Below are 14661 nucleotides of genomic sequence, written 5' to 3'. Positions count from 1 at the left end.
CGTTTATTATTGTGAACACTATGTATGTTGCTATTAAATGTTTCTCCTTTGTTGTTTTTGGAAAAAGACTGTGAACACTAAGATGGAACTGTGTGAACATGATTTCAATAAAAGTCAGTAAAAGTACCTTTAAATATGTAATGCAATGATTAATTAGTCATTAATTTGTGATTAGTGTGCTATATCATCTTTAAGTCTGAAAACTGAACAAGTAATTTCTTGTTCAGTTACAGACAGCAATTATATTATATATGCATACACATACAAATATTCGGACAACTGGAACTGATTTTGGAAGACATAAACTTGACATTTAGCTTTTAAACATTAAAACCAAAAATGTATTTATTTAACATATTTAAATGCATACATACTACATGCTCCCATGTTTTGTTCTTAGACAAAGCAGAAAATAGCCCCTTCCAAAACAAGAAGAAAAACTATTTATGGTTACTGAACAATTTTAAAAGTAAAAACTACAAAGTGGTCCTTTTATTATGCCACTTAAATAAAACAATATAAAAGCAACCAATTGCCTTTTGATGTAAATTAATTAATAAAATGAGTCCACAAGTGTGTAATTTATTCTCAGTAAAAGTACAGCTGTTCTATAAATGACATCACCCTGAACACAGCATTGTGAAACATGGAGGTGGTAGCATCATGGAGTGGAGATGCTCGTTTTTAGCAGGGACAAAGCAACTACACACAATTTATGGGTTGATGGATGGAGCTAAAAACAGAGGCAACTGTGGAAGAAAATCTGTAATAGAATGGCTACATCAAAACATATTCATGAATTAGAATGGCCCAGACCAAGTCTGGGCATAACTCCAATTAAATATGTTTGGAAAGGCGTGATGTTTACAGGTCCTTCAAATTACAACTGACAGAAACTGAGACATTTGGTGAGGAAGCAAGAGCAAACATTTCTATGTGGAGGTGTGCGAAGCTGGAAGAGATATACCCTAAAAGGTCTGCATGTGCAATTGCATTGAAAAGTGATTCTCCAAAGTAGAAGTTTGAATTTGACTCCAAAGTTTGAATTTGACTCAACGGAGTTGAATCAAATTCAAAATCACATATTTCAGATTTTTATTTAGGGCATAAATACTATTGCAAGTCACTATTTATGATCCCCCAGGAAGTCTTTGGTCCCAAACAGAAAATGAATAATCTCAGACATGGAAAAATGTTTTATCCTGGGCGCAAATCCAAGAAAACATGATGCCAAACTGCGGTGCATAATCGCATAAAAAGATTCGTGTTTAATTAAATAAAAATTTAAATGACATTATATTCCATCTGGCCATTTTTTGTACCTGCTAGTGCTTGTTGCAGATAGCATGTTGCTTATCTTTAGTAGTCAATGGGCAAGCAACAGGCTGGAAATGTAAAAAAATATATATTCATAACCACAAACTATATGTGATTGTGTAACATGTTCCATTACTGTATTACTGAGCAATCTTTTGGCTCCTCTTTTCACGCCATCAGGAACACGGATGGTGAAGAACACAGAGAAATCTCTGGGTGGGCCTCCCTTAGAGAGTTGTGCAATGTTCTGAACATGCAATATGGATTCCTTGTGTGAATGTCACCGACTTGCTTTTTTTTCTCCCATGCTGTAAAGAGACATCCAGAAAACTGATTTGCTCATAATCTTATGGAAGAAATATACTCTCATTAGAATCAGTCTGGTTTTACACATTACATTTTTATCCAGTATAATTGTATATATGATTTACTGTATGTATGCTTTAAATTTAGCATTAAAAATTTCATTTGCAAAAATTCTAACCTACAAAATTGCCACCTGCAAAATTCACCTTGAAAAATTTCACTTGCATAAATTCAGCAACCATATTGTGACCTTGTAGTGACCCAGGCTAAAGCCATTGGAACTAGATGGAGTCCACTATCTTTTAGCCTTTCAAATTATGCTTCATTGGTCTGGATGAGAGGTGTATCTTTTAATATTTAGCTGCGCGAACCAGCTAACTGTTTCAAACCTGATCAAATTTGATTGGCTAAAAGATGACTGATTGCTTTGGCTTGAGTCACCAGAAGGTCACCACATTTCCAGGCAAATTTTTTTGCAGGCAAATCTTTGCAGGTGAAATTTCAACGATGACATATTCGTTGGCAAATTCAAAGTAAAAAAAAAAAAAAATCGTATGCATGATTACACAGGACAAAATTTCAGTATTATTAATTCAAGATTGTGGTGAGACTATATGATGTTATCTTTCCAACATGATGGTGACTCTAAAATTACAGTCTAGCAAAGTAGCAGTACACGAATGGAAATGATTCAGACCAAAGTATATATATATACTTTTTTGAATTACCTAATCAAAGTCCAGACCTACATCCAACTGAACATCTTTGATGATACTTGAAAATTGCTGTCTACAGTTGGTTTCAATTCAGACTGATCTTGAGCTATTTGAAAAGAAGCTGCAAGAGACATATCCCAAGAGACCTAGAGAAGCACTTGTTGTGAGAGATGGTTCTACACTGTTCTTCCACTTCACATTTATGGACTACTTGGAGCTCCTCCATCACATTGAGGCACAATAAAATACAATGAAGTGGAGTGTGTTACAAGGAAAAGTGTGAAAAGGTCCATGACCTTTGAATTGTTTTGACAACATTTTTCAAAATAACCTACTAATCTGTATTAGTGTATCAAATATGACCAAATATGGGAAAAAAATTTAAAAGAAAAAGGGCATGCATATTTTTACAAGGCGTGGTATCTGGGGAATTATGCAAGAGCACATTTTAGATGGCTCGACATAGAGGGAAATGATCTGAAAAGATTCAAAGAGGAGTTTAAAGGAATTGCTGTCAGTGCATGATGGGAAAGCATATTAATATGTTTGCCTTGCAACCAAGTGTGTCTACTCTTTAATTAAGAATGCATTAGAGATTATGCTATATAAAGCTTACATCGCAAATAATGTATTTGTTACTTCCAGAGTAATGTGCCTGGATGCAAATTACTGTGAGAAAAATAAAGCAGAAACTATTAAATAAAACAGCTAATAAAAACATTATATTCACATCCAAAATGCATCCATAAAATGACAATTTGTGTAACACTATAATAATACATAACATTTTATTCTAAGCGAAATTTAATAAAGTCTCTCATGGTGAGACAAATTTATTACATAAATTGATAAACCCCAAATCAAAGATGCCATAAACAAGAGAACAAAAGGGAAGAGATGACGACTCCGGGGTCCTTATGACCAGTGGGAGCTCAGGAAAGTCATTTGACAGCAGAAAGAGTATAGTTACAATATCTTGCTACAGGAGAAAAAGCCACTGTCTCCCCCTCTCCTTCTCTATATACCACACACACGAGATTCCTCCACTACTGGCCTCAATTCTGTCTTATTGGACCCTGATGTGGTTATAGACACATATTCAGAAGGGCTCTTCGGAGATGGACAACTGAAGTGATGGAAGTGCATTGAGAACAGGAAGTGGAAGGAGAGGAGCAGTGGAGAGAGATAGACAAGGAATCTAGTAAGTAATTGAAGATTGATGCAGGGTTTGTGATTGACAGAAGGGAGAGATAGTGAGCAAACCAAGGGGCCTGTGTGTTTGTACAAGTCTGTGTATATGTCTACCTTGGGGGATGTATGGAAATAGATGCATCACACCTGTACCAGACCAACCACACTCTACTGATGAAGAAATGACAGATCTGTCTCACTTTTTGTCTTCCTACCTCCTCCAACACGGCACACACACACACACACACACACACACACACACACGCGCACAAGTGAGAACACCAACACAGTGTGGAGCTCACTGAATGTGTCTCTGTCAGCCTGTCAGACAAACCACAGGTAAAACAATGTTGTTTTCCCAACAGGAAAAACTTTGAAATGTGTTATATTATTAATATTTGGCTGGAGGAGGCCACCTTCTCACATTTGTCACATGTTTTCTTTTGATAGATTTTTTTTTTTTTTTTTTTTTGAACAAAGAGCTTTTCATACACCGAAATGCATTTACACACACTGTGACTGTATCACATGTATTGCTTGCTGGATGGTTTGTAGGGTGTGTAAAACCAACCAGCATCACCTCCCTGCCCTGTCAAGCTTTATGCATGACAAGATTCAAAATGAACTGCCATTTGGAAGATGTCAGCGATTAAAAAAAGCTGCTGGAGAGATGATCAGCGATCACTCAAGTCAGGCAAACAAGAATTGCAAGTTAAACTTCGATTTTCAGTCTAATCCATCAATCTGTGGTCAGCCTAGTAAAGCCAGCCTCGTTTCTTTGTACTGAAGGGTTAAAAACATCTAGGACAATCCACTCATAAATTTATGCAATAAAATTTGTATGATGAACTGAATACATTTTATTTGGGTTCATTTTGATCAACATTTTTTTCTTGGTAATTATGCAAGATTAACAACTAAGAGACATTTCAAAAACTTAGTAAAAATTTGAACCATTGTTTTTAAATGTACTTGTACAGGTAAATAAGCTAAATTCTAACTACCAAAATTATTCTTCTCAACATTTTCATCCTCTAAGGATTTTTTCACAATTGCATCAGTATACTCAAATTAAAGGTCGGATTTCTCTAAATATCCAGGTAGAGATATTGTGTTTGCAATAAAAGGTGAACTCATGTAAAGGTTTTCCATACAATTTCCAAGAAAAACACTCAGCTCCGTATATTTATCAATTATTATCTCTAATAGCAGTGAACACAAACAAAACTGATTTATAATATTATGACATGGTATGGTCTATCATGTAGAAAGGCACCAAACACAAACAAAAACACCTCATCGTTCCATCCTTCTGGTTAGACTGACAGCCAAGTACAGGGTTTTTTTTAGCTCTGCCGTCTCCCCCCTCTCCTCTCTCCTCTTCCAGGAGTAACCATAGCAACCTCCACGTCGTCCAATTCCAGGACACACTTGGGGACTCTTCCTCTTTATTTTACCTAGGCACATTCCTTTGCTTAGATCCCAGTCTTTCGCTCTTTGTTATGTTTACCTGTGGATTTTCTTTCACTTTCAACAATAAACATATATGACCCTCCCATTTAAATCTAGCTAAAGGCCAAGAAAATATCTAAGTCTGTATTAATTCTAAAGATGCAGTGCCTACAAAGAAGGAGGTTATCCTCTATCATTGCTCAGAAGCAGAAGAGAGGTGAACTGTGGGATTCAGTCAGTCTCGCCTGATAAAAGCACAGAGGTTTCAGGATGCAGCACATTTGCAGAGGAGCAGGCACCAAGGTAGGGCAGGGTGGGGGGGTCGCTGCCTAGTGTTCTGGTTTGAATTTGCGCTTCAGTGACAGTGTCAAAGTATCAAGTCAGTCAGGTAGTCAGTAACTGTCTACACACAGGCAATGTCCAGGCCACTGATTCACGCTCGTCGTCTCTGAACGTGTCACACTTTGTGTGCATTTGCGGTTGAGAGGAGGTGGAAGTGAGCGCTGTCTGTGCCGCTCGCAAGCCTTTCTCAGGCAGCCATGTAGCTTTGCTGCTCAGTGAAGCACGATAACTAAGGTTAGCAGAGCTGCAGTGACAGAGGAACAGGGTCAGACAGCAGAGACTCTGCCATGTGAAAATACAGAGGTTTAAGAGAAAAAGGGCCCAGTTGTCATTCCGTGTGCAAAGGTATAGCTGATTGTGAGTTTAGAAGAATGTCGGCGGCACTGTTATCTGTCACTTGATTACAAAACAATCCTGTTGACACCAGATAGGTATTATTTTAAAAATATTAGAAGAAAGATTTCAAATGAATGTGTCACTTGTCCATTTACTTCACAAATGTGCAGGTTTGTGTTGGTATCTTGCGTAAAATCCCAAGTAAATTCATAAAAATCTGTGGTGGTAATTCAAAAAATATGTAAACATGTTTGAAAAATGATGTATTTCAGCATTTATATTTAAGTATCTTCTGAATTCTGTGCATCATCGTATGCATATGTATGTTCACAACTGTGTGTATGTGTGGGGGCCCAAAATACTGCACTGAGCATGGGTGACAGTTGGGCCCTCAGGGTGCTGCAGGGCATCCCGTGTAGAAGTGGTGACTTTATGAGGGTGGCAGCACATGCACGTAGAATTGCATACACCATTACACACATACACACACATATTAAGTAGGACGTTTCAAGATATGACCTCATTCAGTGGGAAGAAAGATTCATAGGAGAGGCAGGACAGAGGCGGAGCAAATAGATCCCCCCAAAAAAGTAAAGAAATTTTTAAATGCTACTTATTTAACCCTCTGAAGTCCTTTCATTTTTTTAATGAATTGAACTGTTAACTTCAATGGTCAAAAAATTTCATGAATTTTAATATTAATATTCACAATAAAATATTGTTTTCCCCATCTCACAGAGTGGGTAAAAAAGTAAACATTTCTTCAGGAAGGAAACTAGACTTTTAATAAGGTCTATCTTTAAAAAAAAAGAAAAGAAAAAAACATTAAAAAATTTTCCCGAATCCATACATGTTAATTTGAATTTTAGTTTAGTTTAATACATACATTCTAGATTTTCTGCTATTTCATTTATGGCAGCTGGAATTATTTATTTATTTTAAAAAAAAAAAAGTTTAATGTTTTTTCCAACCCTTATTTTTATCCAATTCATATTTGCAGATATTTTGTGTTTGTTTTGAATCTAAGCAAATTAAAAATGTTAATTTTAGATGGCTGGGGCATTGGTTGTATTGATTCTGTTTTTCCCAGTCTTTATATGCAAATTGGTAGATTTAGAGTATATAAAAAAGCATCTTCAGTTATTGGAAAACAACAAAACATGAAATTTTGAACCCATCACACCAAGAGGAAATGCAAGAAATGATCAGATTTAAACTTGCAATAGTAGCATGTTCAAAAATTACGTTATGAATTGAAGTCAATGGCACAAAAACATGGACAGCACACATAGTGCTCCATTTGACTTAAAAAGGTAAAGAAAACACAAAAAGACAAAAGAAAATCACTTTGAAAATCACTTTAAAATACACAAATATCGTATTATTATATTATATTTATGGAATAGCCTATGCATCAAAAACCCAATGTTACAATGATAAAATTAAACAAATATTACCCCGCTGAACTTAAAGAAATTCTTTAGTCAGTCTCTTCAAAACAACACCCATTCACACAGCAGTTACAACTTCAATGTAAAACTTCAATTTAGCCAATGATATTACTTTTATGGCTTCAGTCACAGAGGTGGAATAATGATCAAAAGTGTAAGATTTATGTAGGGTTTGGTAACGTTTATTTATGCATCATTATCTGCTCGGCTTCTCTCGCCTTCTCCTTCGTCTTCTTCTTTTACAGGAGATGGATTAGACTCAAATGGGGAGGACAGATGAAGTGCAGATAAGCCTGGGAAAACAAACCCCTAAAAAAGCGACAAACCGTATGGTGTACCCCGCCGGTAACATTCTTAAACTGCAGTGCACGGCTAACACTAGATTGCAGTCAGCGATTCAAGTGGTTTTCTATAATTCAGAGAGTCAGAGGGAGAGAACTTCAGAGGTTTCTTTACTGTGTCCTGCGTGAATGCTTCAAACGCTGCTGCTGCAAACTTACTCATACACGCTCAAAAGCACACTACCGTGGATGTGCACCTTCGAAATATGGAGCCCGAGAGTGCATGCTTTCCATGCATATGGTTAAAAACATTTTCATATAAGCACAATCAACCTGAAGCTTTGAAGGCTGAGACTTAGTTCTTCAATGCAGGAACAGATAAGAAACTATTTCAATTTCTTTGAAAGTGTACGTTTTTTGGACAACATGCATGTGTGGGCTCACAGGGCGGTGGCATATATATTTTCTTTTCATCTGGAGACTTTTAATGTCTGTCTTGGTGACGACTGGGGCGAATTTGGTTGCTCTGAGCCCAAAACCATAGAAACAGCATATTAAATCCAGGAAACATGCTACAACCGTTAGGCCCCCGGCCTGTAGCCCACCTTTGCTCATTGCCTGTGAAGGAGAAAAAAAGAGAATGTAAAAACAGAAATGGAAGTGAAAGCTAAAACAGATGGCGGTGGAGGAAGGGAAAGTGACAGTGAGGGTGAGAAATGGGGGAGTGTAAACCGATTTGAGGAATGAGGAGTGGGAAGGAGGAAAGAAAAAAGAAAAAAAGCTGGAAATGGAGTGACAAAAAAAAAGAAATATCAAGAGGGTGACAGATAGGAGAATATTAAATGAAGCATGTTGCTATTTAACACTTCCAAAGGCAAGGAAAAGGGCCAAAAAAGCACCCCACCCATGTTTTCCTGTCGGAGCTTTTTCTTTTTGTGCTGAGGTACTCTTTTAGAAGGCATGGAGGGAGATAGAGGAGGATGGAAAAGAAGGAAGAGGAGAGCAAACAAGGTGACAAGGTGGTATAGAGATGCCGGGGGAGGGGGAAGGTCTGTTTGAAGTCTAAAAGTAATTTTCTAACACGATAGCTCTGGCAGAGGTAGCAGAGGAGAGTTTACGTGTCTGCGTGCACAGTCTACACGTCCTTCAGGCTGGCCACATTTTTTTGGCCTCTAGTGTGGTGTTCGTGGGATTAAGAAGACGAACGTGAAAGAGAGAGAGCCGGCTAAAAGGTGCTTGGTTCATGAAGCACTTAAGTATCAGTGAGGGGCAGGGAGTGCATCGTGAAGCACCTATACGCCTTAAAAAGTAATTTTGATCTGAACAAATGGCTGTAACTTGGAGGGTTTTCAACATTTTTGCTTGCAGCATTCCCAGCTATGAAATATTGCTCTAATAAACAGTCGTCCAATCACACTCTGACTGTGTCCAACTGTGACAGCTTTGAGAGATTTAGTGAAAAAAGGAACTTTTATTTTTTTTGGAAAACATGCATGGACCTGAATGGGAGAGTGTTGTTGAACTTCAGGGAGCTTAATAAGCACTCTAAAGTGGAATCATATGTCCTTAACAGAGATGCACAAAGAGTCAACAGGGGCCTTGACAATTTCTAGCTGGACTGCTGACTGCGTGCTAGGAGACTGAAAAGTCCAACTTTTTTCAGATTTTTGAATGCACCATACTATACCACAAGCACTCAGTTCACAAACTACTCAGCTAAGTGAAAACATTTAAAGTTAGCTATTTTCAGGGAGATTTTGAATTTTGATCTGAACAGTTCCTATCAAAATAAAGTCACTGAAGTCTTATGTAAGAAGTTATTTAAAAAGAAACTTACAGTGGCACCACATCTGCTCATTCAGGCAGTTACAACATAGCGATGAAGTTCAGTTACTGTTGGACATTTCGCTCTTTCTTCGTGTTTACTTTTGAAGTGTTGGTTATTTCATATCCAGCTTTCTTATTTAGAAAAAAGGCAGGGCTAAAAAGGGTTTTTAGTGGAGCCTCAAATGATATGGAGGTCCTTGTAGGTTTAGTATATAAAAAATGTAAAGAATACATTTAAGCCAGAAAAGCACTGTTTGTTATTCAAAATAGAAAGCAACCAACAACACCAGACATATTTATAAAAGGCATATACACTGCTACCTACAGAGTAGGGTCTTCTCTCCAAATCATTGAACTCCATGGCCACAGGTGTATAACAACCAGCAGCTAAGCAAGTAGAGTGCTCCAACATCTGTGAAAGATTGGACTGCTCTCAGGAACTCGGTGAACTTCAGTAAGGTACCGTGACAGAACGCCACGTGTGCAGTAAGTCTAGTCATCAAATTCGCTTGCTGCTAAATATTTCACAGTCAACTGATAGTGGTATTATAAAAAACGGGATAGAGATTGGAAACAACAGCAACTAAGCCACAAAGTGATGGGCCACTAAACGTAACAGAGCAGGTTCAGGAGGTTTTGAGGTCCAGAGTGTGCAGGGATTTTCAACCTTCTACAGAGTCAGTAGTTATAGACCTTAGTACTGCAGAGGGAACTAAATAGTTTGAGGTTTCATGTCCAAGCAACTGGAGTCAAGCTTTGTAAGTGCATGCAACAATTGGATGCAGTTGTGTAAAGAATACTATCACTAGACTGTAGAGCAGTGGAGAAATCTTGCCTCCCTGTATGGGAATCCAATGGGCAAGTATGAGTTTGACAGTTGTCAGGAGAACGGCACTTACCTGACCGCATCATGTCAAATATAAAGATTGGTAAGGCACATATTTTGTTATTTACTTAAAAGGGACAGTGCACAATAATTAATTATTTTTGTTCATTCTGTATGTGTCAAATCTTGCAATAAAGGAAAATTTTTATACTCAGTACCCAGCAGGTTGATTGCATACAAAACTATTATAGTTCGGGGAATGGGTATCAGTCCAGAAGTTACACTGAAATCAACTCTTATAACATCAGCATGCCAATATATTTTGGACAATTGTGTGCTGTTGAGTCTGTGGGTGATGCTCCATTCAGCTCTAACATGAGCATGCACCAGCATACAAAGCAAGATCCATAGAGGCAAGAGTTTGGTGAGAAAGAATCTCACCAAGCTAGATCTTTATGTTGCAGATTAAAAAGTCAACAGAAAATTCAAATAAGTTGACAAGCCATCTACAAAGCAAATCATCAATAGCGAATTCTTTAAAAAATATTTCGAGTTGCAGTTTAGAAGCAGATAAAACAGACAAAGTCACTGAACTAAGGCCAGTGTACCAGTAAAACAGATTAAGCTTAACTTTCATGGCCAAGGCTTCATTTCCACTTCAACCTAGTGTATCCCAATGGGGAGATAATCTGGTAAATGCAGCAGTATCAGGTCCCTTCTAAGTTGCCTGAGAAGTCTTGTGAGACTCTCTAGAGATATGAGGCTTTGATATCAGGACCAATTATGCGGTGCGGGCACACACATGTGCACATATGCACACGTTCATCATCACACAGCACTTGTGTGCACGCTTCTCCCTGGTCTTGGAGTGCGGCAGAGGAGAAAACAAAGAAGGAATATGATACTTTGGAAACACTGGGCAGGCGGAACATGCTCTGATTTTATCAGCCAGTTGAGCTGAGCTTGAAAGCCAGAGATGATAGAGACACAGAGGGAATGATAGAGTGGGATCCAGACAGGTTGAAACAGACTGAGTAAGGAGCGATGCGAGTGTGGTGCAGGACTGGAATTCACAAAATAAAATCTTCACGGCAATGTCTGCAAAACCCACAAAAAACCTTTAATGCACATTAACAGGTTATTAGATATGTGCATGTACACCCCGACTGTTACTCACTGTGTGCATTTCTTCAGAACAGGACTTTGAGTGCATGAGCACACTTGAGCTCTGTTGATTGCCATGCACAAGCGGTATTCTGTGCATTAAATAAAAACTTGCCAACAGCGACACACACTCATATTCTCACCTCAAATATAGGCGATAAACAGTTGTTTCCGGTCTAAGTCACCTCCGCAGAGGATCCCTCAAGATTAAATTTGGCCTCTGGCTCTGCTAATTGGAGCTTAAAGTCTGGTGTAGCCCCTGGGTGGAACTTGATGTGTGTGTGTGTGTGCGTGCGTATGCCTGCATATAAATTATAGATAGAAAGGGGGTTGGCTTGCAGGAGAATGGCCACACAGGCTGCATCAGCTGGAGTGTTTAGAGAGACCAAGCCAGGCCAAAGTAATGCCCATCACAACACCAGCACATGTCAGAGGCAGGTGGTTGACCAGAGACACGGAGGAGGGAGGAGACGGCACAATGACAGCAAGTAGTAAAGCAGAAGAAAGAAGAGGGGAGGAAATAATGGGGCAGTGGGAGGGGGACACTCAAAGTCAGAGCAACACATGATCTGAAAAATCCAGAAACTAATGGCGACATAATTGAATTATTTATATCCAGACATTCTCATTACAGAGAGCCCTGGTTTACTATTGCTATCTTTGGCCTGGTAGTATTATCCATTTAGTTCTGACCAATATACCTGCTTATTAGAGAATGAACTGGTAGTTCAGCTTTTAATAGAGACTAATACAGACCACAAGGTTTTAAATGACAACCAAACTAATCAAACACTCCTAAACATTTAGAGCTACCAAGTCTGAAGAATATATATATGTTCACATCTATGTTAATACAAGTAAAACCTCAAGTACTAAAAGAACAATTGGAGCGCTGGAAGAATACTTCATAATTATCGGTACCCTCATTGTGAAGTTGTACAGTGATTAGCTTTTCTTTTTCTCTCACTAAAATCTTTATTGCAAGGAACATTTATGTAAAATGAACCCTGGCACTGCACTGCATGGTGCTCTAGAGGCCACCATGCAGTCTTTAAATGTATTTTAATGGTCCCTCATCAAAAATCCCATCTTCATTGAAAACAGTTACATTGTCATTCAACAGAATTAAGTTGTAAACATATATAGAAAATGTTAAAGCTTGCCTAAAGCAATAGATGTATGGTTCTAATCCCTAACTGTATTCTTCATTTATTTTTAAAGGTCTTATTTTTCACATTTATGTTTTATTGGTGCCAAACTTTTGTCTTAGACCAAAAACAATAAGGTACAAAAACTGAAACTATTATCCATGTGGGTAATCCATTAACCATTGTTACATGGTTGAAGTTTGTTCTTCAAAGGCGTTTGGTGGAGTTTGTTGGCTTGACTCTCCAAACTGAAACCATCCTGACTGAACCCTACTCCAGATGAGATTCTGACAACTCAGAGCTGTAAAAGGAAAATAACTCTCTCTTTAACTGGCCGTCACATCACTTGTGAAGTGATAAAAACAGAGCAATTGTTCAATAATAAACTGATAATACTCTGCGAAGCACTTTATGACCTTCAATCACTGAGCTGCCCAGCAACACAGTTGGTAGATGAGGTTTTCACACAGATGAAGTGAGTGGGGAGAGGATGAGCTGACACATCTCCATCCTGTTTCTTTATGATATTGTGCTGCATCAAATCTGCAAGACACAGAGCTCATAGGTTACACTGCCTTAAGTGCATTCCCCTTCACCCTAGGCTTTCTTTCCTTTTTATTTTTTTCGTTGGTAGTTGTTTCTCAGCTGTTGTTTTCTGTGATCTCCTTGGAAGCAGATTAACATGAACGTAGATCTCAACACGTAAACTAAGAGTTGACAGCACACACTTACTGTTGCTCTGATCTCTTTGCCTCAAATAAAGCAGCTGACATTAATGCCGTTCTGCTCTATCCAAATGGAGCGATTCGAGATTGCACATTGCAGCATACCATGCAACACTTGTGATCAACAAAGCAGCATGTAACAAATTACAACTGAAGTTTTCTAGATTTGTGCTGCAATATGGGGAACTCCACAATGAATAAATACTGACCTGAGTGACATGATCTTGTACGCATCGGGAAGGTAGCACCGGGTATTCTCCATTTGGGCGGGGTCCGAATCGCAGATCTTGTCATCAGTGCGGCCGTAGTTGGCGCTTTCGATCATGATGACATCCGTGCCAGGACAGCGTAGTTCGATGGGGTACGACTCGCAAGACAGTTCCCTGCGTACCACCGCCATGGGGATGGGGGCACGGCCATAAACTAGACACAAACACACAAAAGGTTGAGGTAAGATGTTATTTGGATTTTCTTTTTTCTTTTTGTTTGTCTTTGCCTCAGAAACTGTGAAACAAGATATGTCAAAAATGTTCCTCATGTCTGAGGAGTGAAGGCTTAAACTGTGCAGGGCTAAACTTTGTTCAGCATAAGCTTTATTTGTTCACCTGTAAAGAGAGGTAATTATCCACATTAAGAAACACGAGAATTGCTAAAGCTTTCTATCATCGCAAGTTCCTTGTGAAATGGATTTGCTGGCTGCATTTGTGCAGTTTGCTGTTTCAGACCAGTGGCAGAACTAGGCTTTTATACAAGTGGTGGCCAAAGGTGAGCAAAGTTTTTTAAGGGGTTCCTACACTGATGAAGGAAAAAATTCTGTTTTTGTAACCTGGTACCTAAATCACCTCTACTTGGCACTGCAATGTGCATCTAGCCATCTCTTAGTTACAGGGGGTCACACTTAGTGATTTAATCCAAATTGGCCAGAAAACTATACATATTGTCAGTAATACGTTTCCTGATGAGTCCATTGAAATGATATGAGTGGAAGTGAAAAGTAACATCTGATTATTATTTTTTTTAAATGTAGCTTTGATTTTTCTCAAAGTTACATTTGAGAAAAAACAAACAAACTTAAAACTTATTTTTTTTATACTTGCACATGTGCTGTGATTTATCTTCTTCAGATTTTGGCTATCTGTGCATGGAGGCGAAGTCGGACCACTATAGTTGTTATGTAAAACAGTGGAAGGCACTGCTAAAATCATGTTACCTAAAGTACATAAAGAGATAAAAATGCTGCTGTTGGTCTGGCTGTTCCCAGGGATTTAGGATTGTTGTGGTGCAGTTTACAAACTGTTGTTCTTTGTCACTCTGAGCAACAACCCCAAGGGTTTTAGCCGTCTTCCCCTGATAGATTTACGAGCCGAGGTGTTGATGTGTGTTTTTCCATCACCTTACCCCTCTGAAATAATAATGTAAACGGTGTTAAATTTAAGCTCAGACATGCTACTATCTCAGGAATAATTTCTTTCTCAAAAATTATATTTGAAATGTTTTTGCTCTAGCTAAGTAAACAGATATATTACAAATTTTCACATATGGAGAAATTAATAATTGTAGATTAAATCTGTATCAAACT

General features: G+C 38.3%; 1 protein-coding gene across 12 annotated transcripts in view; it reads right to left on the bottom strand.

Annotated features, from left to right (window-relative positions):
* The window catches only part of adgrl3.1 (adhesion G protein-coupled receptor L3.1), a 162607-nt gene that overhangs the window by 96813 nt on the left and 51133 nt on the right, over positions 1-14661 (bottom strand). For all 12 annotated transcript variants that reach the window (XM_028016996.1, XM_028016997.1, XM_028016995.1 and 9 more), the window contains exon 4: positions 13292-13505. In XM_028016996.1, the coding sequence (XP_027872797.1) occupies positions 13292-13505 (214 nt within the window). The remainder of the gene's footprint in view (positions 1-13291; positions 13506-14661) is intronic.

This window comes from Xiphophorus couchianus, chromosome 5 (assembly GCF_001444195.1).
Source record: "Xiphophorus couchianus chromosome 5, X_couchianus-1.0, whole genome shotgun sequence".
Lineage (NCBI taxonomy): Eukaryota > Metazoa > Chordata > Actinopteri > Cyprinodontiformes > Poeciliidae > Xiphophorus > Xiphophorus couchianus.
The sequence above is the reverse complement of the archived record's forward strand: the minus strand, read 5'-3'. Positions and strand labels throughout refer to the sequence as shown.